Genomic DNA, 13,797 nt, shown 5'->3' with positions numbered 1-13,797 from the left:
TTTACAATTATAAATTACACAACACTAAAATATTCTTGCATCATATCTTGGAACTCTGTAATTCTAATTCGATTTCACTGTATTTCTTCCATTTCCTGAATGTGTGATACACAGAACTAAAAGTCCCTTCTTTCTTTTTAACTACCACATAACCTCTACAAATTCAGCTGTCTAAATATTTCTGTGGGAATTACTGAAGTTCCTCAGGTCATACTGTTCTCTGTGACAACTGTGTTCAGAAACTCTCTACTGTTTGGGGAGCAGCATGGTGTCATCAAATAACTGTCCTGGGAGTATCTGAACTTCCACTGATCATCCAAGTGACCCTGTGTAAGTCACTTCTCCTTCCTGGAATTGAGTTTCCTTAAACTAATATTGAACTTTAAGTTTTGACAACTTACTCATTTGGGTAAAGAGATTGATTCATGTTCATGGTCAAAGAAAATATTTGACATTAACCAAGGAAAACATTGATCTGGATAATTTATTTAGATATTGATCACACAGGAAAATAATAGTGTCTGTAAGAAAAATTCTAGAAAGAAGTTTACAGTTTGTTGGCAATAAAAGGGCAAAAGTAAGGCAACACTGAGGAACCTGCATTTAAATTGTTCAGGCTTAGCCTCACTTCATTACTTTTTAATGGAAACTTCTTTACTGTATCATTTCTTCAACCTAACAGGATAATTTTAAAACATGAACAAGGTTTAAAAAAAGGAGAAATGTTTATAAGACCATATTTGTATGAGTTTTAATTTTTTAGCAGTGGTATACTATACATGTATAGCTACTACATTTGTATGTATTACACAAATGCTATTATATTTAGTTTTAAATGATGTTCAAGACCACGATGGGAAGGACAGGTGCCTACTTTCATATATTCTTAAGCTTTATTCTACTGTGATGTTGGAACTCAAGTCTGGAGCAACATGGTCTTCTGGGTGAGTGTACAGGCCCACCGAGAAGAGGCCAGGGAGTGCAGGAGGGTGCTAAGAGGCAATGGTGTGAACACAATTGTGTCTTACACTGAATGACCCACAATTCATCTATTTCATAGGGTTTTTTTTTTCACAGTTACTATTTTCAGCTAGGAATCAGAATAGTGAGATTGACTTCTCTAATTCTTCTCACCAGCCCTCAAGATATGGAAAAGGGTTACAGACTACTCATCATTTTAGATAAATTTCACTCTCTGATGAGAGATTTAGAATGGTGGTTTGGAATAACTCCTAAACATGAACTGCTCTGGACTATGATTCTCTCTTTTTTTTTTAAATGTTTATTTATTTTTGAGACAGACACAGACAGAGCATGAATGGGGGAGGGTCAGAGAGAGAGGAAGACACAGAATCCGAAGCAGGCTCCAGGCTCTGAGCTGTCAACACGGAGCCCGATGCAGGGCTCGAACTCATGAACCGTGAGATCGTGACCTAAGCCGAAGTTGGAGGCTCAACTGACTGAGCCACCCAGGTGCCCCAAGGACTATGATTTTCTTGGGGAGTTCCCCAAGGCTCATTCAACTCAACAAACCCCATGTAGACATACAGGTCCACAGGTAGTGGTGTGACAAGATAGGACACAAGTCAGGCTTCTTTCTGCCCAAACACACTCAAGTGCCTTTCCACATTCTCCAGAGAGAGATATTTAGTGTTACGTTTAAAAACTATTATTTAGTGTTAGTTGTTAAAAACAACTCAGCAGGTAGCTTCTGGAAAAGCAACGCTTCAGAATCAGCTAGGGGTTGCTGAAATAACTTGATCCCTCTGGGAGGCCAGGAGGTTAGATGGATGGAAACATTTTTTTTCTTGTTGTCAAAACTCAGAAAAGCAGGGAACTGAATATTTGACTATGGTGTGGCTTATTTCCCTCAAAGCATGGTGAGTTTTAAGGGGTTATCCTTGCTCCTTCCACTGTGTTATTTGGTGTAAAGATTTTTAAAGTATAGCCTGAGCCACACTGTGGGACTTGGCAGAACCGAGGGAAATCCAATATACCATTTACAAACACTTCCCATGGCTGGTTTAATCAATTGAAAATCCCACCACAGGGGCAACTTACCTATCAGTTAATCTTCTTGCTGACTCTCTGTTGGGTCATTTACACTGTCAACCTGACTATTCATTTCAACTGTAACCAGAAAGGAAAACAAAAAAGGTTAAATATTGATTAAACCCAAATCTTTTGAACACATTACAATGGTCTGTGAGTCGTTACATTCCTGATCTCGTATCTTGTACCTCTTTTCAGTTCCTTTTTCACTCATTCCAGATTTGGGGGTTTTAGATTTTTACTGGCAGGGGCCAAGGAGGGCAGAATTGCCTCTTACTGAACTGTAGAAACTGAGCTGTCATTTTATACCAGATTTTTGGGTTGCCATTTTGGGTGTGTTTATTACCATCCTGAGGTAAATTCAAAGGCCTTAATAGATGTCTAAGAAAATAAAAAGAAAACAAAGCAAAACAGATCATTGACATGCAGAGAGGTGAGCAGTTGTCTCTACAATGGCAATGTCAGTAGGCCTGTTTGGTTTGCTATGTTTTCAAGTGTGAATTTCAAAACAGACCCTGTAAATTGGCCAGTGGGTGCAGCAGCAGTGGATACCATGCAACAGAAAAGCAGAACATCTGACCAGACCACACAGCAATGCTAAAATGTGTGCTTTTACATCACTGTGTGCATTGTTCTGCGAACATTTGCATAAAATCTGAATGCATAATCAAAGCCATTGTCCAGAAGTATTCCAGAGCAGGGAGGCATAGCAGTCGCTCTGGAAAATTTCAAGGGTGAGTAGGTTTAATTAGATGGATATTTTTAAAGCATCAAACCCCATATTATAAACGGAGAGACAATATACAAATGGACAGTGGCCAGACCGTATGTAACAATATAACTGACTAAAAACCTCTACAGCAACTAGCCTGGGCAATCCAACCACAGCCTCTGTAGCAATCAGCTTAGAATGGTCAGGACTTGACAGTGACTGCCAGCTCCACCATATTCTGGGCCAATATTCCAACGAAGGACCAAACAGGGAAAGCCAACCAATCACCCAGTTCTAGGTAGCCCAAATCCAGCTTCCCCATGCTAACCACCTCCACTCAGAGGATGCTTCGAATCTTCTCTTTTGTTAACAATAAAGATTTTCCACTTCCCTGCCTGCCTTTGAGTCGACCAACACCAGTGATAACAGCCGACTATACTTAGCTGAATAAGTAACCTCTGTTTGTTCTCGTTCAGGTAGTCTTCATTTACTGGCACAATAAATCAACAATCCAAAGCTCTTTTTCTCAAACAGGAAAACTTGATTAAATTAAAGTAGTGGCAGATGCTGCTTTTCACACTCCAAGGAGGCATGAAAGAGGAAATGACATTGAAGGGCATACCACCCAACTCTTTCTTAAGGAGGAAGGTTTTAAAAGTGGGTCTCTGTTCCACCTGCAAACTATCCTGGGTCTCTCATGATGTGTGAGCTTACTCTAAACCCCAGGTATAAACTGGCCAGATGCAGCAATGCTACTGATATGAGGAGAATAATACATGTACTTTCTATCCTGGTCTACAAAATTATTGTAAGGTTGCCCATCTTAGTGAGGTAGTGTGCCACATAAAATATAGGAGAACATTCTTTCTCTGTTTCTTCCTCCAACCCAAGGGTCACTGGTTCCAAAACCTATTAGCAAATGTTAATACAAAAAGCATCCCATGATCAAATACGTTTGGGAAAAGCAATGTTAATACACCTCTTTACAGCTGAGCCTTCTGAGAGCCTGTAATATGCGTGGCGAATCTCTAAGTGAGGACTAAAGCTTAGTATTTCTCACATTTCTTTCCCTTTTATTCAATGAGCATTGTATGGGCCTGCTATTTTTCAGAACATGTTTTATAAAGAACTAGTAAAGAACCATGTCTATAATGTCACAACCAGGCTGTGGCAGGTTTCATTCAACTGAGCATGACTAACATGTGGTAGTCTTTAATGGATCTGAAGTTGAAAAACATTCTCCTAGGTAATTCATACCTATGAGTGAAAAAAAAACCCCAGTTTATATGGAAGGGCTTATAATTAAGGGAGGAAATTCAGGTGATGAAAAGCTTATATTGGGTGTAATACCTAGTGTAGAAAACTGTATTTAAAACCACCAAGTAATTTCTACCAGTGGCTGAATTTTTCCCAAGGTCCTTATCAGCTCAAAGCAATTTGCTTTTTTCCTTTGGCTAAAAGAACCCAAATAGCAAGATATATATAAACGGTTGATCACCAACCAATTTTGGTTCTCCTAAGCTCTGTAGGCCAGTGGAATCAAATATTTATTAAATCATATATTCCCAAATAATTGTTTTTCTAATGCAAGTAATATTTCAAAGTGTTCCCAGCATCGTTGTACACGGGCAAGGATATATTAATATTCCTGAGGTTCAGAGTATTTAGATGCCTTCAAAATGAGATGTGAATAAAAAAATATTTTTTGTAAACTGATTTCTAAGGTGCTTTAAAGATTTACTACGCTTTTGGCCAAGCCATCTGAAATAATACAGTGAGGTGAGGTGATGAAGGCCCAAGATAACCTTGGCCCAAACTCAAGCCGGGGCTCCCCTGAATCCCTGTAGAACAGGGATAACTTCGGAAAAGTACTCTTTATGGAAGTAAGGGATATTCCCATACAGTTCACCAGCTGTACTTCGTACAGTTCACCCTTGGAATTATCCACTATGGCTTCTGTATTATGGGCTATGATTAAACTGAGGCACATACTGTTCTAAAGCAGCTAGCATCAGTGTTTTTTTTTTTTTTTTAAGTCTCCCAATTTTATTAGTTCCTAGTAGAACATGGTTTTTGAACTTTACCTTGTTCTAACTGAATATGTTGCTTCACAGAATAGATAGCTCCCTTAATCCTAGATTACACACAGAAAATGTGTCAGGTTTGTAGTTTGCATGCGCTCAAATAGCTCAGAACTTTACCATCAGGACTCGGAGAGTTTTCTGTGTAGCCAGAGCCTTCGTTTTGCACAGGAACTCTAGGTGTGTCCTCGTCATGAGCTGAAAGAAAGAAGATAGTCCTCAATTAATAGAGAATTAGAACAGCCTGACTGCCAATTGTTCTGTCACCCTCCATTGCCCTCTTAAATTTAAAAATACTCCTGGGATTCAACTTCTTTTGCGGAAAAGGTTAAGGGAGGAAATAGTGGGTTGAGTTGCTTGAATTCTTTAGTGCTGTCATCTAAATTCTCTTTAATTTGTGAGATAATCGCATACATACATAACACAATTTCTCAAATTAAAAATCCGATCGCATGAAAGCAGGGAAACTTGGTTTAATCAGAACAACCTACAATTTAAATTTAGGGAAATGTGTGTGTGTGTATGAATTTATACAGCTTAACCTTTGAAAAGGGGGGGGAAAAACCTGTTTTGCCTTAGGCATGCCTGAAAGCTGAAAGATTCATTCTCTTGGCAGTGAGGTTTTTTTTTTTTTTAAACACAAAATGAATGACTTAGATGCTTTCCTAGGAGACATTCTCAGATGCTGCCATTTTGAAGTGCTGAGAATCAAGTCTTCAGTTAATTTTTGTTATGATTGATGCTATTTTGCACAGCTTCAGAGGGTGTGCATCCATTCAGCTGTGGCTGAAGCTATATAACATGCTTAAATATACTAGTAAGTGGCTTGTTTTTTCTTATTGTGAGAATTTGCCAGATAGTCCGAAGGACAAGAATATCTTACATCTTAGTTAAATGTCTATTATGTTTTCACAACTTGAAGACCAATAGCATTTAGAAATACAGATACAGATAAAGGTCTGGAAACCCATATTATGTAATACTTAAAAAAATTTTAACGTTTATTTATTATTGAGAGACAGAGAGAGACAGAACATGAGCATGGGAGGGGCAGAGAGAGGGGGAGACACAGAATCTGAAGCAGGCTCCAGGCTATCGTCACAGAGCCCCACGCGGGGCTCAAACTCACAAACCGCGAGATCATGACCTGAGCTGAAGTCGGATGCTTAACCAACTGAGCCACCCAGGTGCCGCTAAAATACTTTTTTAAATCAGAAGGTTGAATTCATTTTCATTACATGAGTACTTATTGAGCTCAGGGTATGTTAAATTTGGTGTGCCTGTTGGTGAGGATGAACCAAGGATGTTAAAGTTCCAGTTTATAGTCTCTTCAAAGGAAGGAATCTTCAAGGATAGAACCTGAGCTCTTGGTAATGATTTGCTGAAGCTGACAATCATGAAGTATGATTCAAAGGTGACCAATCTCTGAGCCTTGGTGGATGGGTGGTAGGTAGGTTAGTACTTGAAGACATACAAGACAAGCAGAGGGGGGAAGGTGAAGAAAGCCATTTTAGATTTGAAGTCTGAAGTGCAGGGTCATATAAGGAGAGATGCCAAGCAAGCTTTTGCATCCAGTCCTGAGGAAGAGAACTGTGAATAGACATGTGGATATTTGGGAGATGTCAATGTAGAAGTAACATTCATGAAATGAAGGTAGATGAGAGGAGTCGGGAAAAGGATAACAGAACTAAAAAATGACTGATAGATCCCAAGCCTTCAATATGGAAGTAACTGTGCCTGTCACTTGTTTTCATTTGCTCCTGAGGATGAGGTCGGGAAAAGGAAAACAAAACTGGAATCTTCCAACTGGACTTCAAACCATATCATATCATATCCTCTCTAACTCCACCAATTCTGGAAAGTGGGCCATTCTCAATTTCTCATCAACACATGCCTTTAGGCACAATTACAGAAGAAATCACTGATGGATCTCTCTAAGCCTGGGAGTAGGAAATCTTGGTTAATTATGCTTCAAAATAGAATAAGGAAAAAAATGACAACATTTGACATTATATAAACATAATAAACTTTTGGCTGGAAAAAAATACCATAAGAAATGTTTAGAAGAAAAATATTATAAACTGAGGAAAATGTTTATACCTTTTACCTCAGACAAAGGGTTAATATCTTTAATACCTAAAGTCCTTCTAAAAATAGAGATTAAAAAGATCAAAAACTGGGTAGAAAATTGAGCAAGAAATTTAGCAGACAGTTCGTAGAAAAAAATAAAAATGGCCTGTAGTCATGTGAAAAGATGATTCACTTTGCTCATAATGAAAGAAATGCAAATTAAAATTACACTGAGAAAAGGATTTCAACCTAAGGTGAATTATCATGATGTAGACTAAACCTCCTACTAGCAACAGCTAGAGTCACTGGAGAAATTATTTAAGAAACTATTCACTCACTAGAGAGCCATCAATGCACCCCAAGCTTGAGGAGGTATAAAATCATGAGCCTGACATTCCACATGTACCAAGAAGTTGAACAGAGCCTCCAGATATCTTATGAGGCTTGGGGGAAGGGCAAAACTTGGAAATCAAGGCTAACCAAGGAAGAGGTACCTAGAAAAGTACCTCAAGTTTTCTTTGGGGTCACCTGAAGGGTTATATTCTGGGGATGAAGATAAACTTGATATAGACCAGCTCTTAAAAAAACTGAAATCCAGGGGCACCTGGGTGGCTCAGTCAGTTAAGTGTTGCACTCTTGGTTTTGGCTCAAGTCATGATCTCACAATTTGTTAGATTGAGCCCCACATTGGGCTCCACACTGACAGCATGGAGCCTGCTTGGTATTCTCTCTCTCTATGCCCTTTTCCCCTCAAAATAAATAAATAAACCTAAAAAAAACCCTGACATCCAACTTTTATTCAAGTCAATCCTGATTATATTGTAGTGCTCTATCCAATACTACTGGCCTGTCAGAAGCAAAAGTAAAAATAAATCCTTTCTGAAATGTTATAAAACCACTCAGTGCCTCAAGTTATCACTACAATTATTCACATAGTATCCAGCACTCAATGAAAAATTACCTGGCATTCCAGAAGCACAAGAACAAATCGCTGAAAACCAAGAGGATAGGACAACATATAGAGACATGTTAGAGATCTAGATACTGTAGACACAATTTTAAAATAGTGATTAATGTGTTTAAGAATTAGATACCTGGGGTGTTTAGGTGGCTCAGTTAGTTAAGTGTGTTACTCTTGATTTCAGCTCAGGTCATGGTCTCACAGCTCTTGAGATAGAACCCTCCATGGGCCCTGTGCTGACAGCATGGAGCCTACTTAGGATTCTCTCTCTTCTCTCTCTGCCTCTTTCCCCCACCTCTCAAAATAAGTAAACAGTTTTTAAAAAAGAATCAGATGCCAATGTGGACAACTTCCATGGCAAAGAAGTTTATCAGATAACTAGACACTATTTAACATGTCAGGTATAAATTCTAGAACTGAAAAATATACTATAATTGAAGTTATTAAATCAATGGGTGAGTCTGGTAGCCATTAGACACAGCCAAAGAAGGGATTAGTAAACTGAAAGCTAGGTTAGAAGAAAATATAAAAAATAAAGTACACATGAAAAATACAGAAAAGAGTTAGTAGATATATGAGATAGGGTATATTCTATGTGTAATGTGGCAAAAGCAATATTTAAGGCTTGATGGCTAATTTCCCCAAATTAATAGAAGATATCAAACCACTGTTTTAAGAGTGCTATGATCTCCAAGCAGAATTAGTGCAAAGCAAATCTCACTCTGGCCAGTAAAACTGCTGAAAACCAAAATTAAAAAAATGTAAAATTATCTAGTGTATAAGGATCATTGACATCAAAATAGCAACAATAGGACTTACAAGATGACTTCTCAGAAAAAATAATGGAAGGCAGAAACAATGCAATGACATCTTCAAAGTGCTAAACAAAAGATCAGCAGTGCAAAATCCCATGCCAAAAAAGGGTCTTTCAAATTTGAATTTGAAACAAAACAACTTCAGGGCAAAAAAACCAGAACAAAACACCAGAATTTATTCTGGGACAAGAACAGTAGACCTACACTGAAGGAATAGTTTTCACCATACTCAAAAATCAATTCCAGGTAGATTTTAGAACTAAGTGTGAAAGGTAACTTGGAAAAATACCTTCACATCATTAGGCAAAAATTTCTTACACAGGAGAAATAAAGCAATAGCTATCAGGGAGAAGACTGGCAATCTGGAAAACACTTAAATTAGCATCATTAATTTATCAAAATACACCACTAAGAGAGTACAAAATAAGCCAGAGTGGAAGAAGATATTTGTGATATATATCACTGACTCCCATGCTGAATATAAAAAAGAAATAAATATGCAAAATAACAGAGAAAAGACAGGGAACCCAATAAACAATCAGCAAGACAACAAACAAATATGTCATAAGAGGATATCCTGTTAGTGACTTAATTTTTTGAGTGACTTTTACCAAATCTCAGCATTTAAAAGCCCTGACTTTTCACTATTTAAATGACTACAGAATGTTCTATCTCCTTGTGTAACTTATAAAATGTTCTAACTCTCTGGGACACCGTCAGAACTAATAAACACATAACTTTATTGTTATTTTTTTATAAGAAATGATTACTATGAACGGGACATTAATTGACCTGACACTAAACATTATGCCCCTGACTTTCCCCTTGGGGTTGTTGTTTGTAATGGAATCTAAAGATATCTGTGGCTGATTAGTCCATGAAGTCTCTTCCAAGGTCATTACTATCAATGATAATACCCCTGGGGATATTACTATGGAGAAACCCCTGTGGCATCATGGAGATCTTTTTATCTAATAAGTAGGATACTGGCCAGCCAAACAACGCTCAATGAAAATGAAGGAGCATACAAAACACTTTTGAGAACTGGGTGAGAGATGAAGGAAGAAGTTGAAGAAAGCAAAATCCCAAAGGCAAATAAAAAAATAGTAAACATTTTAGATGCTTGCCTTCTGTTTTGTCTTTTCAACCTTATTATTTTGTAATACAAAATATTCATGTGAGAAAAATCAGGTTATGTCACCATATCAGCATAGATTAGCATGAGATGCAAAGGCAGGTTTGAGATCCATGATACAGAAAGATGAAAACAGAAATCAAAGTTGTAGCTCTATATATTGCTGTATTCCAGGAGCAGAGGCAGGCATCATCTGCCAAATCTGCTTCCAAAGACACTAAAGGTATGTTTGACAGGCATTATTAAATGTTTTAATATCATGAACATGCACGATATGTGCATAAGGTAGGGATATATGACTGTGTGCAGTGAGTGGCATGCACGCACGCGTGTGTGTGTGTGTGTGTGTGTGTGTGTGTGTGCGTGCATGCACATGCATGGTATATTTGGGAAGAGGGAGAGGCATGACAGACATTTGTTACTCTGACATGTGTGTGGTGTGGAACTGGTATTATTCTAACAGCTTCTACCCTGCTGGGCAATGCAACTGAGTGCCCCAGAGAAATGAGTCCATTTCATATAGAGGGCAGAATGTGATCAAAACAAAAATTGCTTCTACAGCTTGTTTATTCCAGTTTGCCTGTCCCTCCCCCCAGTTTGATTGCTACTGCTTGGAACATAAACAAGAGGTACATTTCAGCGCTCCCAGCAGGAGATGAAAGATGCTAAAATAGCAAATGTCTGGGACATTCAGTACCTTTTTTATTTTCAATCACAAGAGCAACTGTCCTCCTCAAAGCCTTGATTATGGTAACCTTTTGTAGGTCAGTTGTATTACATAAAAACTAATAAGTTAATCAGGTCTCATCATATAGAAAAGATACTGAGATACACACAGAATGCAGTTAACCAGATTTTTAATACATGAACATGGAGAGATGTTGGAGGATTCGCCAACATTTTCTTCTGAGATTTGTGTTGACAATAAACTCCATGCAACAAATAGAATGGCAAATAATTACTTCTCAGAGTATATGGTTGCATAAGTGTCAGGACAGCCATAGAGAGCAGGGCCTGTCTGGATATAAAGTGATATTGACCCAAACTAAGATGGTGTTCTTGAACCATCTTGGCAACTTTTGCCTTATCTATCTTTCAACTTTGCTGCTAATGCAGTGGATTAGATAATTATTCAGGAATGTTCACTTCCTATCTTCTACCATCATGGGAGTCTCTGGCACTGTCCCTTGACATTGGGCTTGGTGATGGAATTTGCTTTGGCCAATGGGCTATTAGCAGAGGTGAGTCAAACAGAGGCTTCAAACACATTTGTACAGTTGGAGCTTGGCCTCTTGTACTCCTGCTTTTTACCCCAAAAGGAATATGCTTTAGGGAACAGTAGATCCAAGGAGAGTAAGAACTGAGTTAAACTCATAACCTAATCAGTCCTTCTTAACCCAGACTAAATGTAGTTGATTCTCATATCCATGAGCAAAACAGAGCTGATTATTGTTCTAAGCCCATGAGATTGAAGATGGCCTGTTACACTGCATTATTATGGTGATAGCTACCACTCTTAATAATACATTTTTAATGGACTCAGTTCTGACATTGCTCCTTAAGTTTGTCCCATAGCGTTCATAGCTATAAAATCATGAGCTTGATTTGTGCCTTATTTATTTAACACATATTAATTCTTTAATCGATTTATTAATGGTAAAGAATTAATTTGTTAAATATATGTTCTTGTGGGGAGATTTCTGTACTGACTTTTTGTATGGTCTGCCTATTAGATCATCAATTGTTTTCCCTCCATTTTAGGGATTAAAAAATATTTAATGTTTATTTTTGGGAGAGAGAGAGAGAGAGACAGTACAAGTGGGGGAGGGGCAGAGAGATAGAGGGAGACACAGAATCTGAAGTAGGCTCCAGGCTCTGAGCTGTCAGCACAGAGCCCGACATGGGGCTTGAACTCAAAAACCGTGGGATCATGACCTGAGCCAAAGTCAGATGCTCAACCGACTGAGCCACCTATGCGACCCTTTTTTTAGGGAAGTTTCTCTTCTATATGTTGACTTCTAAATTCCAGGGACACCAAATGTTCCCACATAGAGCAATTTATTCCTTCTCTCTTCTATATATATCATTTTTTTCTCAAATTGTTTTAGTTTTTGTGTTCTTTTTCACTGTGAAAATCTCAAGCCTTTTTTTTTTCTTTGTCAGTGATTTGGTCTTTGCTGTTCTTAACTGATTTATGTTGCTAATGGTTGAAAATGTGTCTCCTTCATTCTTACATTTCAGATCCTTATGCTGTTTTATCACCTTAACTTCAAGATCTTTAATGTTCTTTTGAAGTTCTTTTATAGCTATTGTAGGGAATTTTAATCATTATCTGGAGTTATGTTTTCTTCCACAATAGCTTCTTCATCTGTGTTTTGCTGGTTTGCATGCTCACTGGTTTCCTTCCTTCCTCCTCTCTGTCCTGGCTTCTGAGTGCTTTCAGGTCAAGATGCGTGACAAGTATTCATTAGCGTGCTTCTTTCTCAAAGTATCTGTGGCCTACTTGTCCTCCAGGGAACTACCTAGAAGAGTGTTTTCTTTTGAAGATTTTCTTTAGGGGGAGTAAAGTAGCCAGAGCATTTACCACATTAGTTGTACTGGATTTCTCGGCAAGAAAGAGAAAGACAGACAGACAGTCTGTCTTTGGGTTTCTCTATTCTCTTTTGCTGTTTTTGTTGTTGTTCTTGTTGTTGTTTGTTTTGGTCTCAGCCTCCCAATCCAGAGAATAAATAAACTCCACAGGAGTGCTATGCAGACTCCACTGGTAGAGTGAGACCTTTTTCATGGAGATTTCACTGGGGCTTCTCAAGCACCTCCTTCCCTGCTTCCTGCACCTCCAAAGATCTTGCCTTATTGATTTTCTCTTTTATTTTTTCCATTTGGTGAAATTCCTGGGTTTTGCTAGAGGTAATTAGTTCTAGGCATTTGTTATTGGTCTGCTTTTCCTCTCCCATTTTCCTCTCAGCAGGAGATAATTGAAATGGAGAATTACAGAGGGTTTTCCTGTCTCTTTGGGGAAGGGAGAAATAAAAGGTGCTCAGGGCTGACTAGGTAGTTTTGTGGAGATTTCCTGGGGCTGCTCCTCTCCCAGTTGAGGAGGTAAATGGTGTTTAGTAAGATCCCATTCAGGGTTATTTCTGAGCCTGGTAGATTTAGGGGGTAGACTGGGGCAACACCAGTCTCATGCTTTCAGCATTTCTGAAGATGTATCTTTTCTTTTGCTGGCTGCCAACCCATTCTTCTGTCTGATTACTGTTTTTGTTGATGTTCTATGCATGCTTGTTTTATTTATCTCCTTATCTCCCTGAATATTGTTATCTATGGGAAAAAGTAAGGTGTGAAATCTGACTTCACACCATCATCTTTAACCCAAGACCAGATGCACAGACTGCTTTGATTTGTGTGACTGAGTGTCACACACTTGAGCGACATGTGTCACATACTTGACCGTGTCAGTAGCTGGTTTTTGGAATATTTATCAAATGATAGTTCTGATTATAGACTTGATGTTATAGCCTGAAGGTTTTTGTCCCCTTTCCCCCCCAAATTCGTATGTTGGAGTTCCAATCCCCAATGCAACTATATTTGGAGACAGGGCCTTTATGGAGCTAACTGAGGTTAAATGAGGTCATAAGGGTTTGGACATAATTTGATAGGACTGTGGCCTTATAAGAAGGCACAGGTCTGTGCCATGTAAGAATACGGTGAGAAGCACGCCATCTACAGGCCAGAAAGAGAGCTCCCATCAGAAACCAAATTCGCCAGTACCTTGAACTTGGACTTCCCAGCCTCTAGAACTCTAAGAAAACTAATTTCCATTATTTATCTATGGCACTTTGTTATGGTAGCCTGATCAGACTGATATATTTGATTTATATTTAGTTCATACTTCTTTGGGACAAAGGCATAATTGTAAACCATCTGTCCCCCACCCAATCTACTTTCTCCCAAAACCTCAGTGTTTAAACTGC

The 13,797-nt window shown here is 38.4% G+C and overlaps 1 protein-coding gene across 1 annotated transcript in view; it reads right to left on the bottom strand.

The window, feature by feature from the left end:
- LOC115510362 (ADP-ribose glycohydrolase MACROD2) overlaps window positions 1-13,797 on the bottom strand; it is a 124,173-nt gene that overhangs the window by 5,317 nt on the left and 105,059 nt on the right. The window contains 2 exon segments of the mRNA XM_032592769.1: window positions 2,062-2,130; window positions 4,966-5,043. Of these exon segments, the coding sequence (XP_032448660.1) occupies window positions 2,062-2,130; window positions 4,966-5,043 (147 nt within the window).

The sequence above is a fragment of the Lynx canadensis genome, chromosome A3, assembly GCF_007474595.2.
Source record: "Lynx canadensis isolate LIC74 chromosome A3, mLynCan4.pri.v2, whole genome shotgun sequence".
NCBI classification, from domain to species: Eukaryota; Metazoa; Chordata; class Mammalia; order Carnivora; family Felidae; genus Lynx; species Lynx canadensis.
This window is presented reverse-complemented; position numbering and strand designations above follow the sequence as displayed.